Source organism: Biomphalaria glabrata, chromosome 1 (assembly GCF_947242115.1).
Source record: "Biomphalaria glabrata chromosome 1, xgBioGlab47.1, whole genome shotgun sequence".
NCBI lineage: Eukaryota > Metazoa > Mollusca > Gastropoda > Planorbidae > Biomphalaria > Biomphalaria glabrata.
Window position 1 is genome coordinate 25703474 of NC_074711.1, and position 15826 is coordinate 25719299.

General features: G+C 33.1%; 1 protein-coding gene across 2 annotated transcripts; it reads left to right on the forward strand.

The window, feature by feature from the left end:
- Positions 1 to 51: 51 nt before the first annotated feature.
- LOC106052264 (cell division cycle protein 23 homolog) lies at positions 52 to 12375 on the forward strand. Of its 2 annotated transcripts, none has more exons than XM_013207586.2 (14): positions 52 to 207; positions 1791 to 1863; positions 2579 to 2759; positions 2865 to 2964; positions 3067 to 3196; positions 3377 to 3554; positions 5062 to 5186; positions 5302 to 5383; positions 7259 to 7423; positions 7892 to 8000; positions 8096 to 8233; positions 9862 to 9940; positions 11509 to 11625; positions 11915 to 12375. In XM_013207586.2, the coding sequence occupies exons 1-14, from the start codon at positions 107 to 109 to the stop codon at positions 12101 to 12103; spliced, it is 1767 nt and encodes a 588-aa protein (XP_013063040.2). In that variant the 5' UTR covers positions 52 to 106; the 3' UTR covers positions 12104 to 12375. The 2 variants fall into 2 exon arrangements, with proteins under 2 accessions (XP_013063040.2, XP_013063041.2); XM_013207587.2 differs by having other exon boundaries at positions 5089 to 5186.
- Positions 12376 to 15826: the final 3451 nt, after the last annotated feature.

The following is a 15826-nucleotide window of genomic DNA, read 5'->3' on the forward strand; positions in this document are numbered from 1 at the left end:
TTCAAGTCATGCAAATAATGTATAATATATTTTAACAATTTTTTTTTTTCAAATAACAGCTTGATTCAAATAACTTTGTATCCCTTTTGTTTGCGGTAAATCCAAAATGGCTGATGTACCTCCTTTCGATATACAGCAAGTAAAATGTGATTTAATTGTCGCACAAAGAGAATGTTACGATCGCAGGCTTGTTCATGCAGCAAAATGGTAATTGACATGAATGACACCAGATCTTTAAATTTTGATATGGATTCAAATTTAGACTGTAATTATTCCCTTAGCCTACTCGGCCTGTCTTATAAATCTTCAACTAAAAGTTCAACTTCAACAAACTAAACTTAAATTAAATGTTCAATCCAAAATGATTATCATAGTAATAGTGATTATGATTATATCGTTATCATTATGATGAGACAGTCACAATCACTCACATTTAACTCACAATGGACTTCAAAAGTTCAATTACTCTTGAATCGTCTTGATAAAAATTTGAAACAAAATACAGCCACAGCACAGGTTACTTCAAAAAAGATGATTACGAATTTATGTACCAAATCATTGGTTTTCCTGGCTGGCTCAGGCTCAGACAACCCATTCCATGCACTAATAATTATAATAGTTAATAGCACTAGGGAAGAAGAAGCATTTGTACAAATTTTTCCTATATATAATATAATCATATAATAATAATGGAACAAGGAATGTAGGTACCTTTATAATAGTTTATATATATTGTGTCTTTCTGTCTTAATATATCTTATCTAGAAATCTAGTCCTGTCCTAGTCAATCTACTAAATCTAGTCTAGATCTAGATTAGAATCTAGTTGACTTGGACTTAGACAACTTAGTCATTGTGACTGTCTACTGTTAGTGGTGACTCTAAAAACTCTAGATTTAGTACTTTAACTAAAAAAGACTGAGGATAAGGAAGAGCGTAGGACTTTTGAAACTATAGATATGAGTATGTCTAGCTGCATTCTAGTCTTTAGCTAGACTTCTTTCCTATTCTAATTCTAGATCTAGCCCTAACAGAATATATATAGCTAGTCAGATAAGATGATTTAGATTCTAGATATATTCTAGATAATAGAATGTCCATTATCTGGATCGATTGGGGACAGATAATGGTAACTGAATGCAGAATATTACAAATGGCCCATTTCACCAACAATGTAAAGAAATGGGGTTATCGGGCCGTACGTAAACATAAAATTCAAGTAAAATATGAATATAAAGGGAACAAAGTGTTACACTTAATAGCCTACCATTATTGAGAGAAATAATCGCTGATCTTTCACTGCACATCATCAGCCAATTTTCATTTATAAAATCGCAATCATCAGCAATTCTGAGAGGCTGAAATTAAGTCTTTAATCGACTAGGCTAGATCTAGAGTAGACGGAAGTTTACTGAACTGTAAATTTTGAATATTACCAGGTCACCTAGCCTCGCTTGGTTAAGTCTTTTATTAAGTGTTTTGCTAGGCTGTTAGGAAAACATTAGAGATATTTCCACAAACTTCTATTGGAAACATTAATTTAAAGTAATGAGGAAAATAGGAAACTACCAATGGCTATTCAAAGTCTTTGACGAAGAATTGCTTTTATTATATCCATTTACTTATTAAATTAGTTCCATGAAGCTTGTTTTAAAATCTAAAAAATCTTATTTTTGGGGGAAATTTTTTAGAAAGATTTTGTGATATAGATATCATGGGCTTTTATGATTTTTTGTTTTTATAATAAAATAAAATAGCATTCATAGATTACTGAAATTTTCTTTTGTTTAGGGCTGCAGAAATGTCCAGAGCACTCAGTGTAAAAGTGGATGCCAAATCTCTCATTCATGCAGAGGAAGCAGAGGTTTGTTTAATGTTTTGTCACATTTTAAATATGCTTTAATCTAAATAGTAGCAGGTCTTAAAATATTCAATTTCTTGTATCTCTTTTTTAGTGCAAAAAAAAAGAATTGATATTGTAACAATATTATAAATACCCCTGGGCATAGCCAGGGTGTGAGGTTTAACTCCCTTCCCCTGAAATACTTTACACAATGACCAGTCTTTTTTACCAACACTGAAAAAAAAATCTGACACATTAGTAGTAAAATAAAATCCCCCCCTACCTCTGACAAAAAAAATCCTGGCTATGCCCATGTAATTACCTTAAAATGTTGTCTTTACTGATGTCATAACTAAGAGTTCCCTTAAAATTAAAAACAAAAATCTGAAATACAACTTTATCTTATCTTTTCTTATATTAAAATCTAGAGCTGAACTGTTAAAAAAAAAAGATTATTACATCCTAAATATGTTTGTAAATTGATATAACTGGCAATAATTCACAATAATAAAATAATGTTTAATATATTATACATAAATTAAATCTAAAAGGTAGATTTACAGTTTCAAAGCATTTGCAATTTGTGTTCTTGACAAGAAAAAACTGAAACTATCTCAATAAATTCTTTTGATTTCTATTTTACATGCTGCATAGATTATTGTATTAGCATTTGAAAAGTGAACTCATTTTTTTTTTAATTTATGCAAAATTTAATCTTTTTTTTTTAAATGTTTAGGATTTCTGGGATGAGTATGACAGCTATGTATTAGGCAAAAATTATTATGATGTTAAAGAATTTGACAGAGCTGTTCATGTCCTAAGAGATTGTACTAGCCCAAAGCCATACTTTCTGCGCCTCTATTCACTCTACATGTCAGATCAGAAGAAAAAGGCAGACAATATGCCTGAATCTAGTGGTAATATTATTTAAATGACAATTTCACTAATTTACGGTTACTTAACTTAGTTGCATGAAAATTCTGGCCTAGTCTAATCAATGTGATTGTTTTCATCCAATGTAGCTGTGCCGGAGGAAACAGACAATGAAATTTTAAAAATACTTCAGACAGAACTGTTAGAAAAACATTGTAAAAAAGAATTAGATGGCTATGGACTATATTTGTAAGTATTTCAAACGGTTTTCTTATTATTTATGTTTCAGCACTTTTGTTTTCTTGCATTATTTTCTCTGCCCCTTTTTCACTTTTGTGATGCAACTTTCAGATATGGAGTAGTATTGACAAAACTAGACCTGCCATCATCTATAGATATTTTTGTTGAGTCTGTCAACAAGGAACCAATGAATTGGTCAGCTTGGATGGAACTTGCCAGACATATCACGGATAAAGAGATGGTAATAGTTAACTAGATTAGTCTCGTCTGAAAATACCTATTTTTTTGGAAAGATTGCCTACTAATGTATCTAAAAGATGTGAACACTTTAAATGAGTTGATTTAGTTATGACAAGATTATGTTAGCAACAAAATTATTTTTCTTAATTTTTCTGTAATTCATTGTGATTTTCTATTTTAGCTCCTATCCCTGAGATTACCTCAACACTGGATCAACTCTCTCTTCATGGCCAAAGTTTATATGGAGTTACAGCTGAATGACAATGCTTTGGCCATTTACAGAACTTTCATGGAAAGGGGCTTCTCTGAAAGCTCTTACTTAGTGTCACAGTTTGCTGTCACCTACCATGAAATGAGAGGTAGTCCCTTTTTAAAAATCATTGTACTTGGGTGTCATCTTAATCAACTAAAGCTTGTGCTTACATTGTATATAACTCACTGTGTCACAGGAAAATAGTGAAACTAGTTTACTCAAATGTAACATTAAAGTTTGAAAATTTTTTTTTTAAACTCTCTTTCATAATATTACTTGAATTGACTATGTTTTTTTTTACTCCCAATGGAGCATAGGACTGCATCTGTACTTTACCGTCTAACCCTGTTCTTGGCAATTCACTTCACTCCAGTCTATAACCATCTATCTTGCTTTTAGTTCTATTGATTTCCTCCATGTTTGCTTTGGTCTGTGAGCATTTCTCTTCCCCAGTCTAGAGCCTGCTTTGCAATATATTTCAGAATGTTAAGATTATTTCATTTTGCCCCCTTTGTCATTATCAGCATCAATTTTCATGTGAAAATTCCCCTGGATAAAAATCAATGAATGTGCATCATATATATGTATGTTTCCATGCAAGATGAGCAAGTAACTTCTCTAACCTGCTGAAGTGAGATTATAAAGTTTTTTGTGGGCTCATTGTATTAGAGGAATGTTAAGTATTTCTTGCTTTTGTTGTTGTTTATGATTATGTGACATATTTGTGCTTTGGTTCTTTTTAAAAAGCTTTTATCAACTCAGTCTATCTGTCTGTCTGGTAAAAAGTTCCCATTCTTGGAGCAAGTTGAAACTGCACGATTATTCATTGTGCCTGACAAAACATGAATCAATAAACAAAAATTAACCAATTATTTAATAAATTATTGGTAATTAATTATTTTGTTTGATATTGAAATAAGGGGAATAAATGCTAATTATAGGGAGATGTGGATGTATAATTGGATTCATTCCCACTTATTATGTTTTGTCATGTTTTTTCTCATACTTCCCATTCTCGGATCAAGTTGAATTTAGCATAATTATTCATAGTTGATGACAACACACAAATCAACAAAAAAAATTAACTAAGTTAATCAATTGTTAACAGTTAGTTAATTTTGTTTTATATAGCAGAAAGGGAGTTAAACTTGCCATCTTGAGATAAATGGCAGTAATGCGTGGTTCTTTCCCTTAGATAAGCTTGGATATTTATTTTATTTTAAGTATTCTTTTTTCTTTTTTTTTGTTTTTAAATTATCTGAAAGTATCTCTCTAAAAAAACTGCACTCACTAAATAATAAAGTTAATTTATAATTGTAAATTTTTCTTATCTATTGTCAAATTGTTCTGTTAAACATCAATATGTGTTTGAAATGACTGATCTGTGAATGTCTAGTACCCAGCCTAGACATTTGAGTAATGTTGGCTGCTTGCACTAAAAATCTCTTTCCTCTACCTCATTTTAATCAGAACTGTCAATTTAAAGTGAGAGAAAAATATAATTTTTAAGCCTCTTATGTTTCTGGACATGTGGCGAAAAATTGTATTTTACTGCTGAATGCTTTCATAGCTACAACATGTTTAATATACTTTTTCTGTTGCCTAAATATTAGTTGTTTCTGTTGACCAAATTATTTTAGCTGTTGACTTGGCTGTCCAGACGTTCAAAACATTGGAGGTCATGGATCCGTACAGATTAGAAAATATGGATGTGTATTCCAACTTACTTTTTGTTACGGTTAGTCACTTACTTGTGTGCACTCTACATATTGTAGAGCTGTTGTTTGCTATTTGCTTTTAGTCTTGTGTTTAATGGATGAGCTTTTGTTAATTAATTAATTTTGTTTACACAGGAAAACAAGGCAGAGCTGGCTCATCTTGCTCACAAGTGTTGTACCATTAACAAATACTCTGTAGAAACCTGCTGTGTTATAGGTAGCCAGTCGTTTAATACTTTAGTTATAGAATGTCAGTTGTTTATGGTTGCCATTCTGTTTGGTAAAATACTGTTGTTCATCTGTGCTAATTTAAACATTTTAGCTCAAAGCTAACAAAAACATGCCAATAGTGTTGAGTATAAAGCACATTGATGGTCTTCACTCTTACATTTGTAAAATTTTACTAATTAAAAAATTGTTCTATGTAGAATTTTAATCTTTCTCTCAGATGATTGCTAAAATCTAACCCAATGCATTTGAACAGGTTCCTTTCACCTCTTAGGTGCTTTCTAAGAATTGATTTTGACATTTTAGCAGCTAACGCTGCAATTTCCCCAAAATTGTAAGTTTTCTATTAAACCTTTGTATTTTATTTTTGGTATTTCCCCAAAAAGCCACTTTCTATTTGTAAATTGTAAATACAAATGTTTAATAGCACAAAACATGCTTCGATAGTTTAAAAAAATTTTAAGTATATTTTCTTTCTTTTTCCCTATAATAGGAAATAGGTGTGTGAAATAGCTGTACTAACCTTATAAAACAAAATGAAATCAATAATTCTTTGGTGTGTAGCTTGCCATTGTTAAAAAGTTAACTATCAAAACCAAAATGATATTTTCATTTTTTTGTTTTCTGGAGAACATTAGTGTTTGTGTGTGTGTGTGTAGAAAAGAAATACAATTTAAAATATAAGTTCTGAAGAATTAGATAAGAACTAGATCAGGATCTACATGAATGCTAAATCTAGAATTAAAGATTAACCGCAGGGTTCAAAGAAAAACAAAGAAGGGGGCTTAGAGAGACCAGGTAGGAGGAAGAGCACATCTAGATCTACATAAATGTTGACTCTACAATTAAAAATCCACAGAAATGTCATAGTGAAAGTGAAGATCTATTAAAATTGTGTGTGTTTGGGAGAATATTTTTTTTCATACAGTTCAAGGCAGTGAGGCTATTTGATTTCCACGAGCATTATAAAACGGGTTGTTCCGATTTAAGTCAAGGGTTAAAAAACAAAATAGGGGGTTCCAGAGAAGGAGAGACAGAGGGGGCAGTTTCAGTTGAATTGCCTAGATCAAGAAGGTAGTCGAATCACAACTTGTTCCACTAAAGAAAAAATGACAACAGCACTATTTATGTTCCCCTTGATATTTGGTTCTTGTGGGCTATGAACTCAAATTTAGTGTTTCTGGTCTTAATTGGCAAAATTCTCCATAATTTACTTTTCTCTCAATCTAAGAAAAGGATAAATAAAACAAACATGCTCAAGATTGCTCTATATATGAGTATTCTGAGCTTAAATAATGTAACATGATATGATATGTTATAAGGCATTGCAGTAGTTTGACAGGTAAATTGTGTTCATTTTGTTTAACACCCTTCAGTGCAACAAGGTGATCATGTCCATGGAGTTTCCTACTTAAATGACTAAAGATAGACATAGATCTAGGTATTTTTCTATAGCACTATGTACACAGTACACATGTCTAGACTTCAACACATGGGAAGGCCTTGTAAGAAGTTGCAGAGAGCATCTTTATGACTAAATTTGTAATTGATTCAATTTTCATATTGAATGTGACTTAACTGCCTTCTCTTACACTAATGCCTTTAATTCCACATAACAGGTACTCCAACAACTATTCACAGGCTAAAAAAAAAAGTATGTTAGTTGGATTGTCAAAATGCTAGACGTTTTATTAGATGTATAAACAAAAGGGGAGTGGGTTTTTTTTTGGTTGAAACATATATAGTCTGGGAACAAATCAATGTGCATAGCTGGTGTGTAATGCTAGTCATTTTATAAGCAAGTAAATTTATTCAAATTGCCTCTGACTATTTCATTGCTAATGTTACTCCACATCTTTTTCAGGTAATTATTACTCTTTGAGATCACAGCATGAAAAGGCCTTGCTTTACTTCCAAAGAGCTCTGAAGCTCAATGCCAACTACATCTCAGCCTGGACCTTGGTTGGCCATGAGTACATGGAGATGAAAAACACATCTGCTGCAATACAGGCCTACAGAAGAGCTACAGGTTGTTTTAGTTCTATTTGCTTTTCTTTTAGCAACCCACAAAAATATTTGGGAAAGAAATATTTCTCAGGGTTACATTATCAAAGGCTGTTATAGTGCATGTATCTTGACTTGTCAGAATAGGAGAAAGAAGAAATGTCTGTTTAACTGTTGTGCATCATGTGGGAATGAAAGAAGGAGAAGGGGGAGGTAATTATACTTTGAACAAAGCTGACATTGACTTACCCTTGAATTCTGCACTTGTTTAGGATATGGCTTATGTTATTTCAACCAAATTTTTATTGTTTGAACATTTCATTGTCTGATTTTTTCCCTTTTTTTAATGATGGTTGACAACAGTAACTGTGTTAAGGCTTTAAGCATACTGTTTAGATAAGATCTACTTTTTTTCCTATAGTCTTGGATCGTTTGTTTAATTTCACCTCAAATACTTCCACTAATTTCTCCTTGGTATTTTTATTTACCTCAGAGGTTGACAAACGTGATTACAGAGCTTGGTATGGACTTGGTCAAACATATGAAATTCTAAAGATGCCAAATTACTCTCTTTACTATTACAGAAGGGCACAGCTTTTGAGGTCAGTTTAAATGCTTGCTAACACCCTTACTAAAACATATCTTTGGTGAGATGTTTTTTTTTTATTTAAAGGAAAATATATGTTTCCCATTTCAGACCTAATGATTCCAGAATGGTGATAGCTCTGGGAGAATGTTACCAAAAGATTGATAGACTTCAAGAAGCCAAAAAATGCTTTTGGAAAGCTCATTGTCTGGGTGATGCAGAGGAAATAGCATTACTTAAACTAGCCAAGTAAGGTGGTCATCTGTTCACTTTTGAGTTCCCCATGGGGTCCTTAGATACATTTCCATCTGTCACCTCCATTTTCTGAAATTTTCACATACATTCCCCTCTGTTAGTTTTGGGCTATGAAGGGTTGTAAATAGAGTTTCTATCTAGGTGTTGTAACTATGTTAGTACTCTAACATAAATTCAATGGTTCTCTCCCCTGAAAGACTAGGTTTTTATGTGCTCTCAGGGTATTGACTACTGTTAAGTTTAATGTGCTCTTGGGGTATTGACTACTGATAGACTTAAGTTTAATGTGCTCTTGGGGTATTGACTACTGATAGACTTAAGTTTTATGTGCTCTCAGGGTATTGACTACTGATAGACTTAAGTTTTATGTGCTCTTGGGGTATTGACTACTGATAGACTTAAGTTTAATGTGCTCTTGGGGTATTGACTACTGATAGACTAGGTTTAATGTGCTCTTGGGGTATTGACTGTGCACTAAAGATTTTAGATCTTTCTGTCCTGATGTCTAGTATTCTAATTAACATACATGGCAATTAACAGTTGCATGGTTTATTGCCACTGCCACCATATTAATTATTGTTGAATACTAATGCAAAAATTGGGTCATAGACTTTTAATACAAGTGTCCTATGATGCTATCTTGGGAAAACAGTTGACAACAAGGGACACATAACTAACAATGAAAATGGAACATAACTAAAAAAAAATAATAATTTAGCTTAGTATAATTTAGAAACTACTGGCTCAACAATGCTGCTTGACAAAATGGACTTGGTTAACAATACTAATATCTTGATTCCCCTCTCCCTCTAAAAAACAATTTTTATGATCATATTGTCCAACAGTTGAACGTCCCAAAATCCAATCTTAAATCTCCACACTTTCTTCACCCACAATTGTAATACATATTTGAATAGCTATAGTTAGTTTTTTCTCAATAGACGAATACCATCACTCTCCAATGTTTTAAAATACATTTTTAAAAAAATTAAAAACTCTTGACATTTATCGACAGCTCTCAGAGTTTAATTACTTGCATAATTTCCATCATCTAGGTTAACACAGCTTTAATGATAGGATATGTAACAGAACTAGTTAATTAATTCATCTCTCAGTTCTTCTTCTTCTAGCCAGCTTTTTGCAAACTGTGCCAAGGAAAAATAGTATGCTGTTTTCTTCAGTCATTCAGCACTGCTGTACAGGGTGTTGGTTATGTTGGGCTGGAGTGGTAGTAAGGTCTGCCTAAGGTGGATTAGGAAGGGGCATTCAAAAAGGATATGGTTTAGTTTCATAAGGGTGGGCGCAGTGTCTACAAAGGGGGGGTTATGTGGGGTTTATTTTATTGAGATGGTAATTTAACAGAGGTGTGTGTCCTGTCATTAGTTGAAAGATTGTAGATTGCTCTTTGCGGGGGGAGGAAGTTAATACTGTCCAGTTTGTTAGACATGTTCATTTCTTTGTACATGGCTCTGCCTGTGTTTCCTGTTGCCCATCTGTTGAGCCACTCCTCTTATTGGTTGTTGATTAACATTGACCATCTCTGTTCATCTCTTTCATTAACACAGCTTTAATAAGATATGTAAGAGAAGTGAAATGTTCATCTTTCTGTTCATTTATTTCAGTCTGTTTGTTGCTCTAAATGAAAGAGAGCAAGCATGTCAGGCCTACACAGAATATATAAATCAGGCTGATAAATTACTGGTAATTACTGTAATTTATATTTTTAATGCTAGTTATAAATAAAAAATATATAATTAGGTACTATTATATAATAAAATTATTGCATGTTTTTAACAGTTATTCATTTGCTAAATATACTTTGAAAGTGTTTGTTTGTTCCTTGTGTTGTTAAATCTTGGTAACCAGTTTTAAATGTAAAATGAATGATATAATATGCCTCAAGCTGCCTAAGAATCATAGCTCCTGATTTTTCTATTGGTTGATCCTCAAAGCCTTTCCTATGTTAGTGTTAAGCCTAAATGCTGTGGAGGTTTGGGTTCAAAGTTTTCCTTCTAGGGAGGTAACCAACTAAAGCTAACGAGCCCATCATTTCCAAAACTTTCTGTCTTAGATGCCAGTTCTTTGCCTTCACCCCATGTGCAGTATGTTTTGTCCTAACAGTTCTGCCTGGCCCAGTATTTGAGCTAAGCATGAAGGCCATGAGTTGGACTGATTGTCGTAGACTGACATTTGCCATTAGAGGCCTTTGATAAGTTTTGAAGTGTTTACAACCATTACTGCTTCTTGCAGTAGCAACCTTTTAAAACAAAATGATAGCTTACTAAAGCTTAAAATCATAATCTTACAAATCAGTCACATATTTAGTCAGGTTTTCAATATTAAACTGAAAAAAAATGTTTTTTATTAAAAAGTTTATTCAAGTCTTATAGGAAATAGGAACATTTTGCTCTTCTATTAGTAAATATTAACTTTTTGGGCTCCTCCCTTCTTGTAGTTTGTATTTTTAATTTCACTATATTTAGTGATTCATGTTTATATTAATCCTCTATAGTTTATGCTTTCATTTAGAACTGAAATAGAATGTTAGTGAAAAATGACTACTCTGTTGGTTGTTAAGACATTTTCTCAATTTAGAAGAGAAATTAATATGTTTTTTGAAAAAAGAAGTAAAAATGAAATTAGTAATTTAAATAGTCATTATTATGAGTTTAAAATAAACACTCAGGAAAAAAAATTAACCCTTACCCAAAAATGTTAAGGTTGTATCTTAACCCTACAAGTCTTGATAGACTCTGTGGGTATAGGTTTTGACACTGGATAGCACTCCACCACAGGCCAGATATGGCCTCCAAACTGTAGGTTGGGCATCACTGCATGAACTATAACCTATTTGCTTTGTAACAACAACCATCAACATGATGCTATTAACTCCTATCTGCTTCTACCTGCACCTCAACACAAAGTGATACAGTTTATGTTGGGTTTGTTGTTGGTCTGATGAAGATCAGTTTTTAATCATTCTTTCAGCCTTGTTTTGTTTTACAACACCTACTATCTGCACCTCTGTTGTTATTGTTAGAGTATTGATGCTGGAGTGAACAATTGTAGCCAAACAGAATTTCCATTTGTTTGGACCAATAGAATTTTAATAAAAGAATTTTTATTTATAGCACACTATGTCACAAGGCTTCAGCTGGATTTACTGCAAACTTTGTCACTGAATGTATTGATGGTTTGGTCGAATTTTTATATTTGTGTATTAAAAAACAAAACTTGTTTTTATATTATTTGTTTCATTTTGTTTTTAGATTCGTGATCACTCAGTGCTAAGTAGAGCCTACTTGTATTTGGCTGACTATCACAGTAGTAAAAAGAATTGGGATGATGCCTACACAGCAGCTCAAAAGTGTACAGAGTTTCCAGAGGTAAATAAAGTTATAAACAACATTATAGTACTATAAGTAGGTTTACTAACAATAAATCATAGTCTGGGGTTGGGAGCAGAAGTCAGAAAGTGAGTTCTTATTTCCCTACTATACTTTGTGGATGTGAAAAGAGGGTAGGGATTTGATAGCTACAAAATAAATAAGAGTAGGAAAATCCAAACTGACCACATATATTTGTGTGGCATGACATTAGAAAATGACAACCTCCTGTGCATGCTGTATCAAAACATATCAATTTGAACATTTTTTTGTATGTTTGTTTATGTAGACTAGAGAAGAGGCTAAAGGAATGTTGAGGATGATACAGACACAGCGCACTCAGGACACTCCTGTGACACCAACAGCCATGAATGTGGATGACAGTATGGATAGCATGATACACAGTGATTTGTATAACCCCACAGCACCTAGGACGTTTGATCGGGTCACTCCAGTCAATTTAAAATTTACTCCTTGATGATTGGAGAAGCTGTAGTGAAGTCCTCTTCCCAGACTGGAATATAAACCCTAAGATAAAAATTGGCACTTGTCCTAATATCAAGCAGCAATTTGATGTGCCAAAAAATGTAAACAGTCATTACCTGAGCCCTTCAGTGATTGAGGAATTGATTTCTTGTATTGAATTGATGTACATATATTTTAATTTATGCTGCTTCTTTCTATGCCATGATGTGTTCAATCAGTGTAATAGAAGAATAAAATTATGATTGATCTTTCCTGTCACTTCAATTGAAATGTTCTCTTGTTTATTTCTCTATAAGTAATCAATTACATTTACTGCCATCACCCCTGTACCATCCCCTCCCTTTTTTCTTACAAAGCTTATATCAACTCACTCTGTCAGTCTAGTAAAAAGTTTCTCACACCCAATCTCAGATCAAGTTGAAATTTTGCAAAATCTTTTCTTGTACCTGACAAAACAAGAATCTATTTAAAAACATTTTTTTTTTACCAATTTGGTAATTAACTATTGGTAATTAATTATTTTGTTTGGTATTGAACAAGGGAAATAAATTGTACTGACAGATGTGGTGGTATAATTTGAATTAGTCCCCTTGAGGAGGTTAAGCCCTAAGTTTTAATTCAAGTAGTACAACTCTTTTTTTAAAAGTGATCCCAGTCCCCCTCCCTCCCCCTTCCCCAACTGGTCCAGACAAGTGATGGAACATTAAGAGAGCTAAAAGTATGAATTTTCACTAAGCAAAAACAATGGATAAAAATATTTCTAATCACACAGATTTATTATTGTTAGTCTAAATCTATTATTAATTACATGACTGATACAAACTAATTGACACAATTACACTTAATAGTAGCTTTTTTTTATTGTTTTTTTTCCCTGATTTTGATCACACCCCATTGTTTGTACAGTTTCTAATCACCAATTTTTCATAGTGATTTTTTGTAGTCAGTTATATATAAGAAAACACTAGTATAAACATTTTGTGTTGTCAGACTTCAAAGGTCCTCCTGGGTTATTTGTTTGAAAAGCAGTGCAAGCTTCAATATTTTCACCTCAAATACTAGAAGTAAGGAAGTACAAACTATCTATCACAATTAAAACTTGTATCCATATAAAATATATGTGAAAGTATAGAATTGTTTTTATTGTATTGCTCAGTCTTTGGCATTATTACATTGCTTACTTATAGTCACAGGTAGTCAATAAACTGATATGGTTTATTGTGAGTGACCTGGGCTAAAGATGGGACATTACCCAATTACATTTCATCCTCAAACTGATTGCAATAACTAAATATTACTTAACTTGTCTTTCACTAGTCTTTACCCTTGTGAAGCTGGAGAGTGTTAAATGCATGTAAAGAAAACCAGACAATCTGTTGTATGTTATCTTTTAATCTCCTTATTGTGTTGGCTTTTGTTTTAGGGTTAGCTTTGGTATATTGTAGAAATCCATAGAACTCCCTCTTGCAACTTGGCCTATGGCCTCACTACGGTAGTGGGAACTGGGCATTAGCTAATGGAATCATGACCACACAAAGCTGATGTGATTATATGATCACCTAATTGTTGGTTGATCTATGGAAAAAGGAGATAGCGAATGGCCATTCTCTCAATCATGACCTCTGGAAGAAGTCCTCCCTTTTGGTCAAGTGTTTTAAAGGTGCAATGCAAACTGTAAACTATAACATTAGAAATTGCCTGTTAAATCTTCCTTTTAAAAAAGCATATAATAATGTGCAGAAAACATATAAATTAGTAAATATATATATTCAACTTTATTTTGGCAAATGCATGTCGGCTACATTTCTGAGATGCTTTTTTTAACCAAAGAGGTAGATCTCTGTTTGGGCAAGAGAAGTTTGGTTTTGTTCTTACATAGCACACAAACTAGTAAGTAGAGAGGCCCACTGCTGTGTCAATAAGGAAATGCACTCAAGTACTCGATTGTTTTGCTGTGTGGTCCTCTTGATTGGCGTTCACCTTGAAGCTGATAACAGGCCTCTGTATAATCAATAGTTATTACTGATAATCTCAAAAGTAGTCAACATGACCACACTTTGAGAAATGTTCAGTTCAGCTATTTTTAACACATTGCTTTGTACGGACAGGTACAACGTATGGGAAAAGCATGTTATTCATTTATAACGATATTAATTTTGAAATTACCTACATTTTTTCTGGCACAAATTACATTCGCAAGTCATTGATAAGCCTAAATGGCACTTTAGAATTTGTAATGGCAGGTCTTGGGTGCGTGATGGTAGTAACTGGATATAGTTCTGGTTGAATAAAATGTATAGTCGTCATCATCTGCCCGTTGACTTTCGGGGAAAAGGTGCTGTGATATTTTGCATAACAATTTATATTACCAGATCTTGAAACATATTTTACATAGAGCCCCTAAATGGACCCTTTCCAGTCTATTAGAGAACCATTAACTAATAAAAAAAAATTACCCGGCTTTCTTTAGTCTTCTATTGTAATTCGAAGAACAGCCTTTGTACAAAATAAGGTCCCGTTCAACCACAGGTCTTTGTGAAAGTTATACTTTAAGTAATACTATAGTCTGACAATCCTTGAGCCGCAGGGGTCTGGGGGGAGCAACTCAACAATTTCCCAGTCCCCTTCCCCAAACTTGTTTAGTCAACACTTGACAGTGTGTGCGTGTGTGTACTCCAGGAACCAGGAGCTTGTTCGTATGGGGAGGGCGTGAAACTCTTCTTACTCCCCGACCTCATTCTTTTACTTTTTATTAAAACAATAAAAGTAATAGAGGATTCCCAAACTAAAGAACTCTCCACCAAGAGAGACTACTCTACTAGCTCACTACTAAATGAGAAGTGACTCAGTAAAACTCTGGGTGAAGCGCTGCTCTGGGCTGTACAACTGCACTTGTCAAACAAACATGTTAAGTGTAATCTAGACTCTTTTTTTGTTGACAAAAAGAAAAGCTGTCGACTTGGGAGCCCATGGCGTGTCTATCAATGAGATTTTTTTTTATTCAAATTTAGTTAACGACAACTTGGTGACATTTAGTATTGAAATATATGAATACTTTTTTGTTACACTGTAGACTTCCATGCAAGATACTATGGTAGGGTCATTCCATCAAGAACTAAATATGACTTTTTTTTTTCCCCGTGCCATTTCCTGCAATGTTCTTGACTAATATCACCTTTGTTAAGGGCGGACCCATATTTATTTTTAGAAAGATTATGATTTCTTTAATAGTTGTGTGAATGTACACAGTGCGACTATATTACAAAGTTCATTTACGTCTTTCTTGAAAATAAATACAACAAGGAAAAAAATACTTAGTTTAAAAAGACAGTAGGCCTACCTCTTTTAAACAACTTACAGAGCAATTATTTTTCTTTTAATAACTAAAGAATGCTAGATTTGAAAAATGGAAACAAAAAATTACCCCCCCCCCTCCTATTGCACTTGATACTATTTCAATGATAGACCTTTAGATCTAGACCTAGATGCGCAAAATGTTCCTGATCATTAATTTATTAAACTCTTGAATGCATAGGGCCTACATGCTGAGATATCCGATGACGTATAGGCCTAGTCTGTTCAAGATTTGTATTTTCTAGTCTTCTAGCCAAAGTAAAAAAATTCTTTTTATACTTTGACATATTATAACGGTCAAACTGATTTTTCCCAGTGTGGCCAACGAGCTAGTATTTTGTTTCCTAATGATATACATCAA

Bases quoted from the DNA above. Each gene is read 5' to 3' on its own strand.
- LOC106052264 (XM_013207586.2), top strand. From the start codon at position 107: ATGGCTGATGTACCTCCTTTCGATATACAGCAAGTAAAATGTGATTTA. The intron at 1,864-2,578 runs GTTTGTTTAATG...TTAAATGTTTAG, and splicing joins TTCATGCAGAGGAAGCAGAG to GATTTCTGGGATGAGTATGA. The intron at 11,626-11,914 runs GTAAATAAAGTT...TTGTTTATGTAG, and splicing joins AGTGTACAGAGTTTCCAGAG to ACTAGAGAAGAGGCTAAAGG.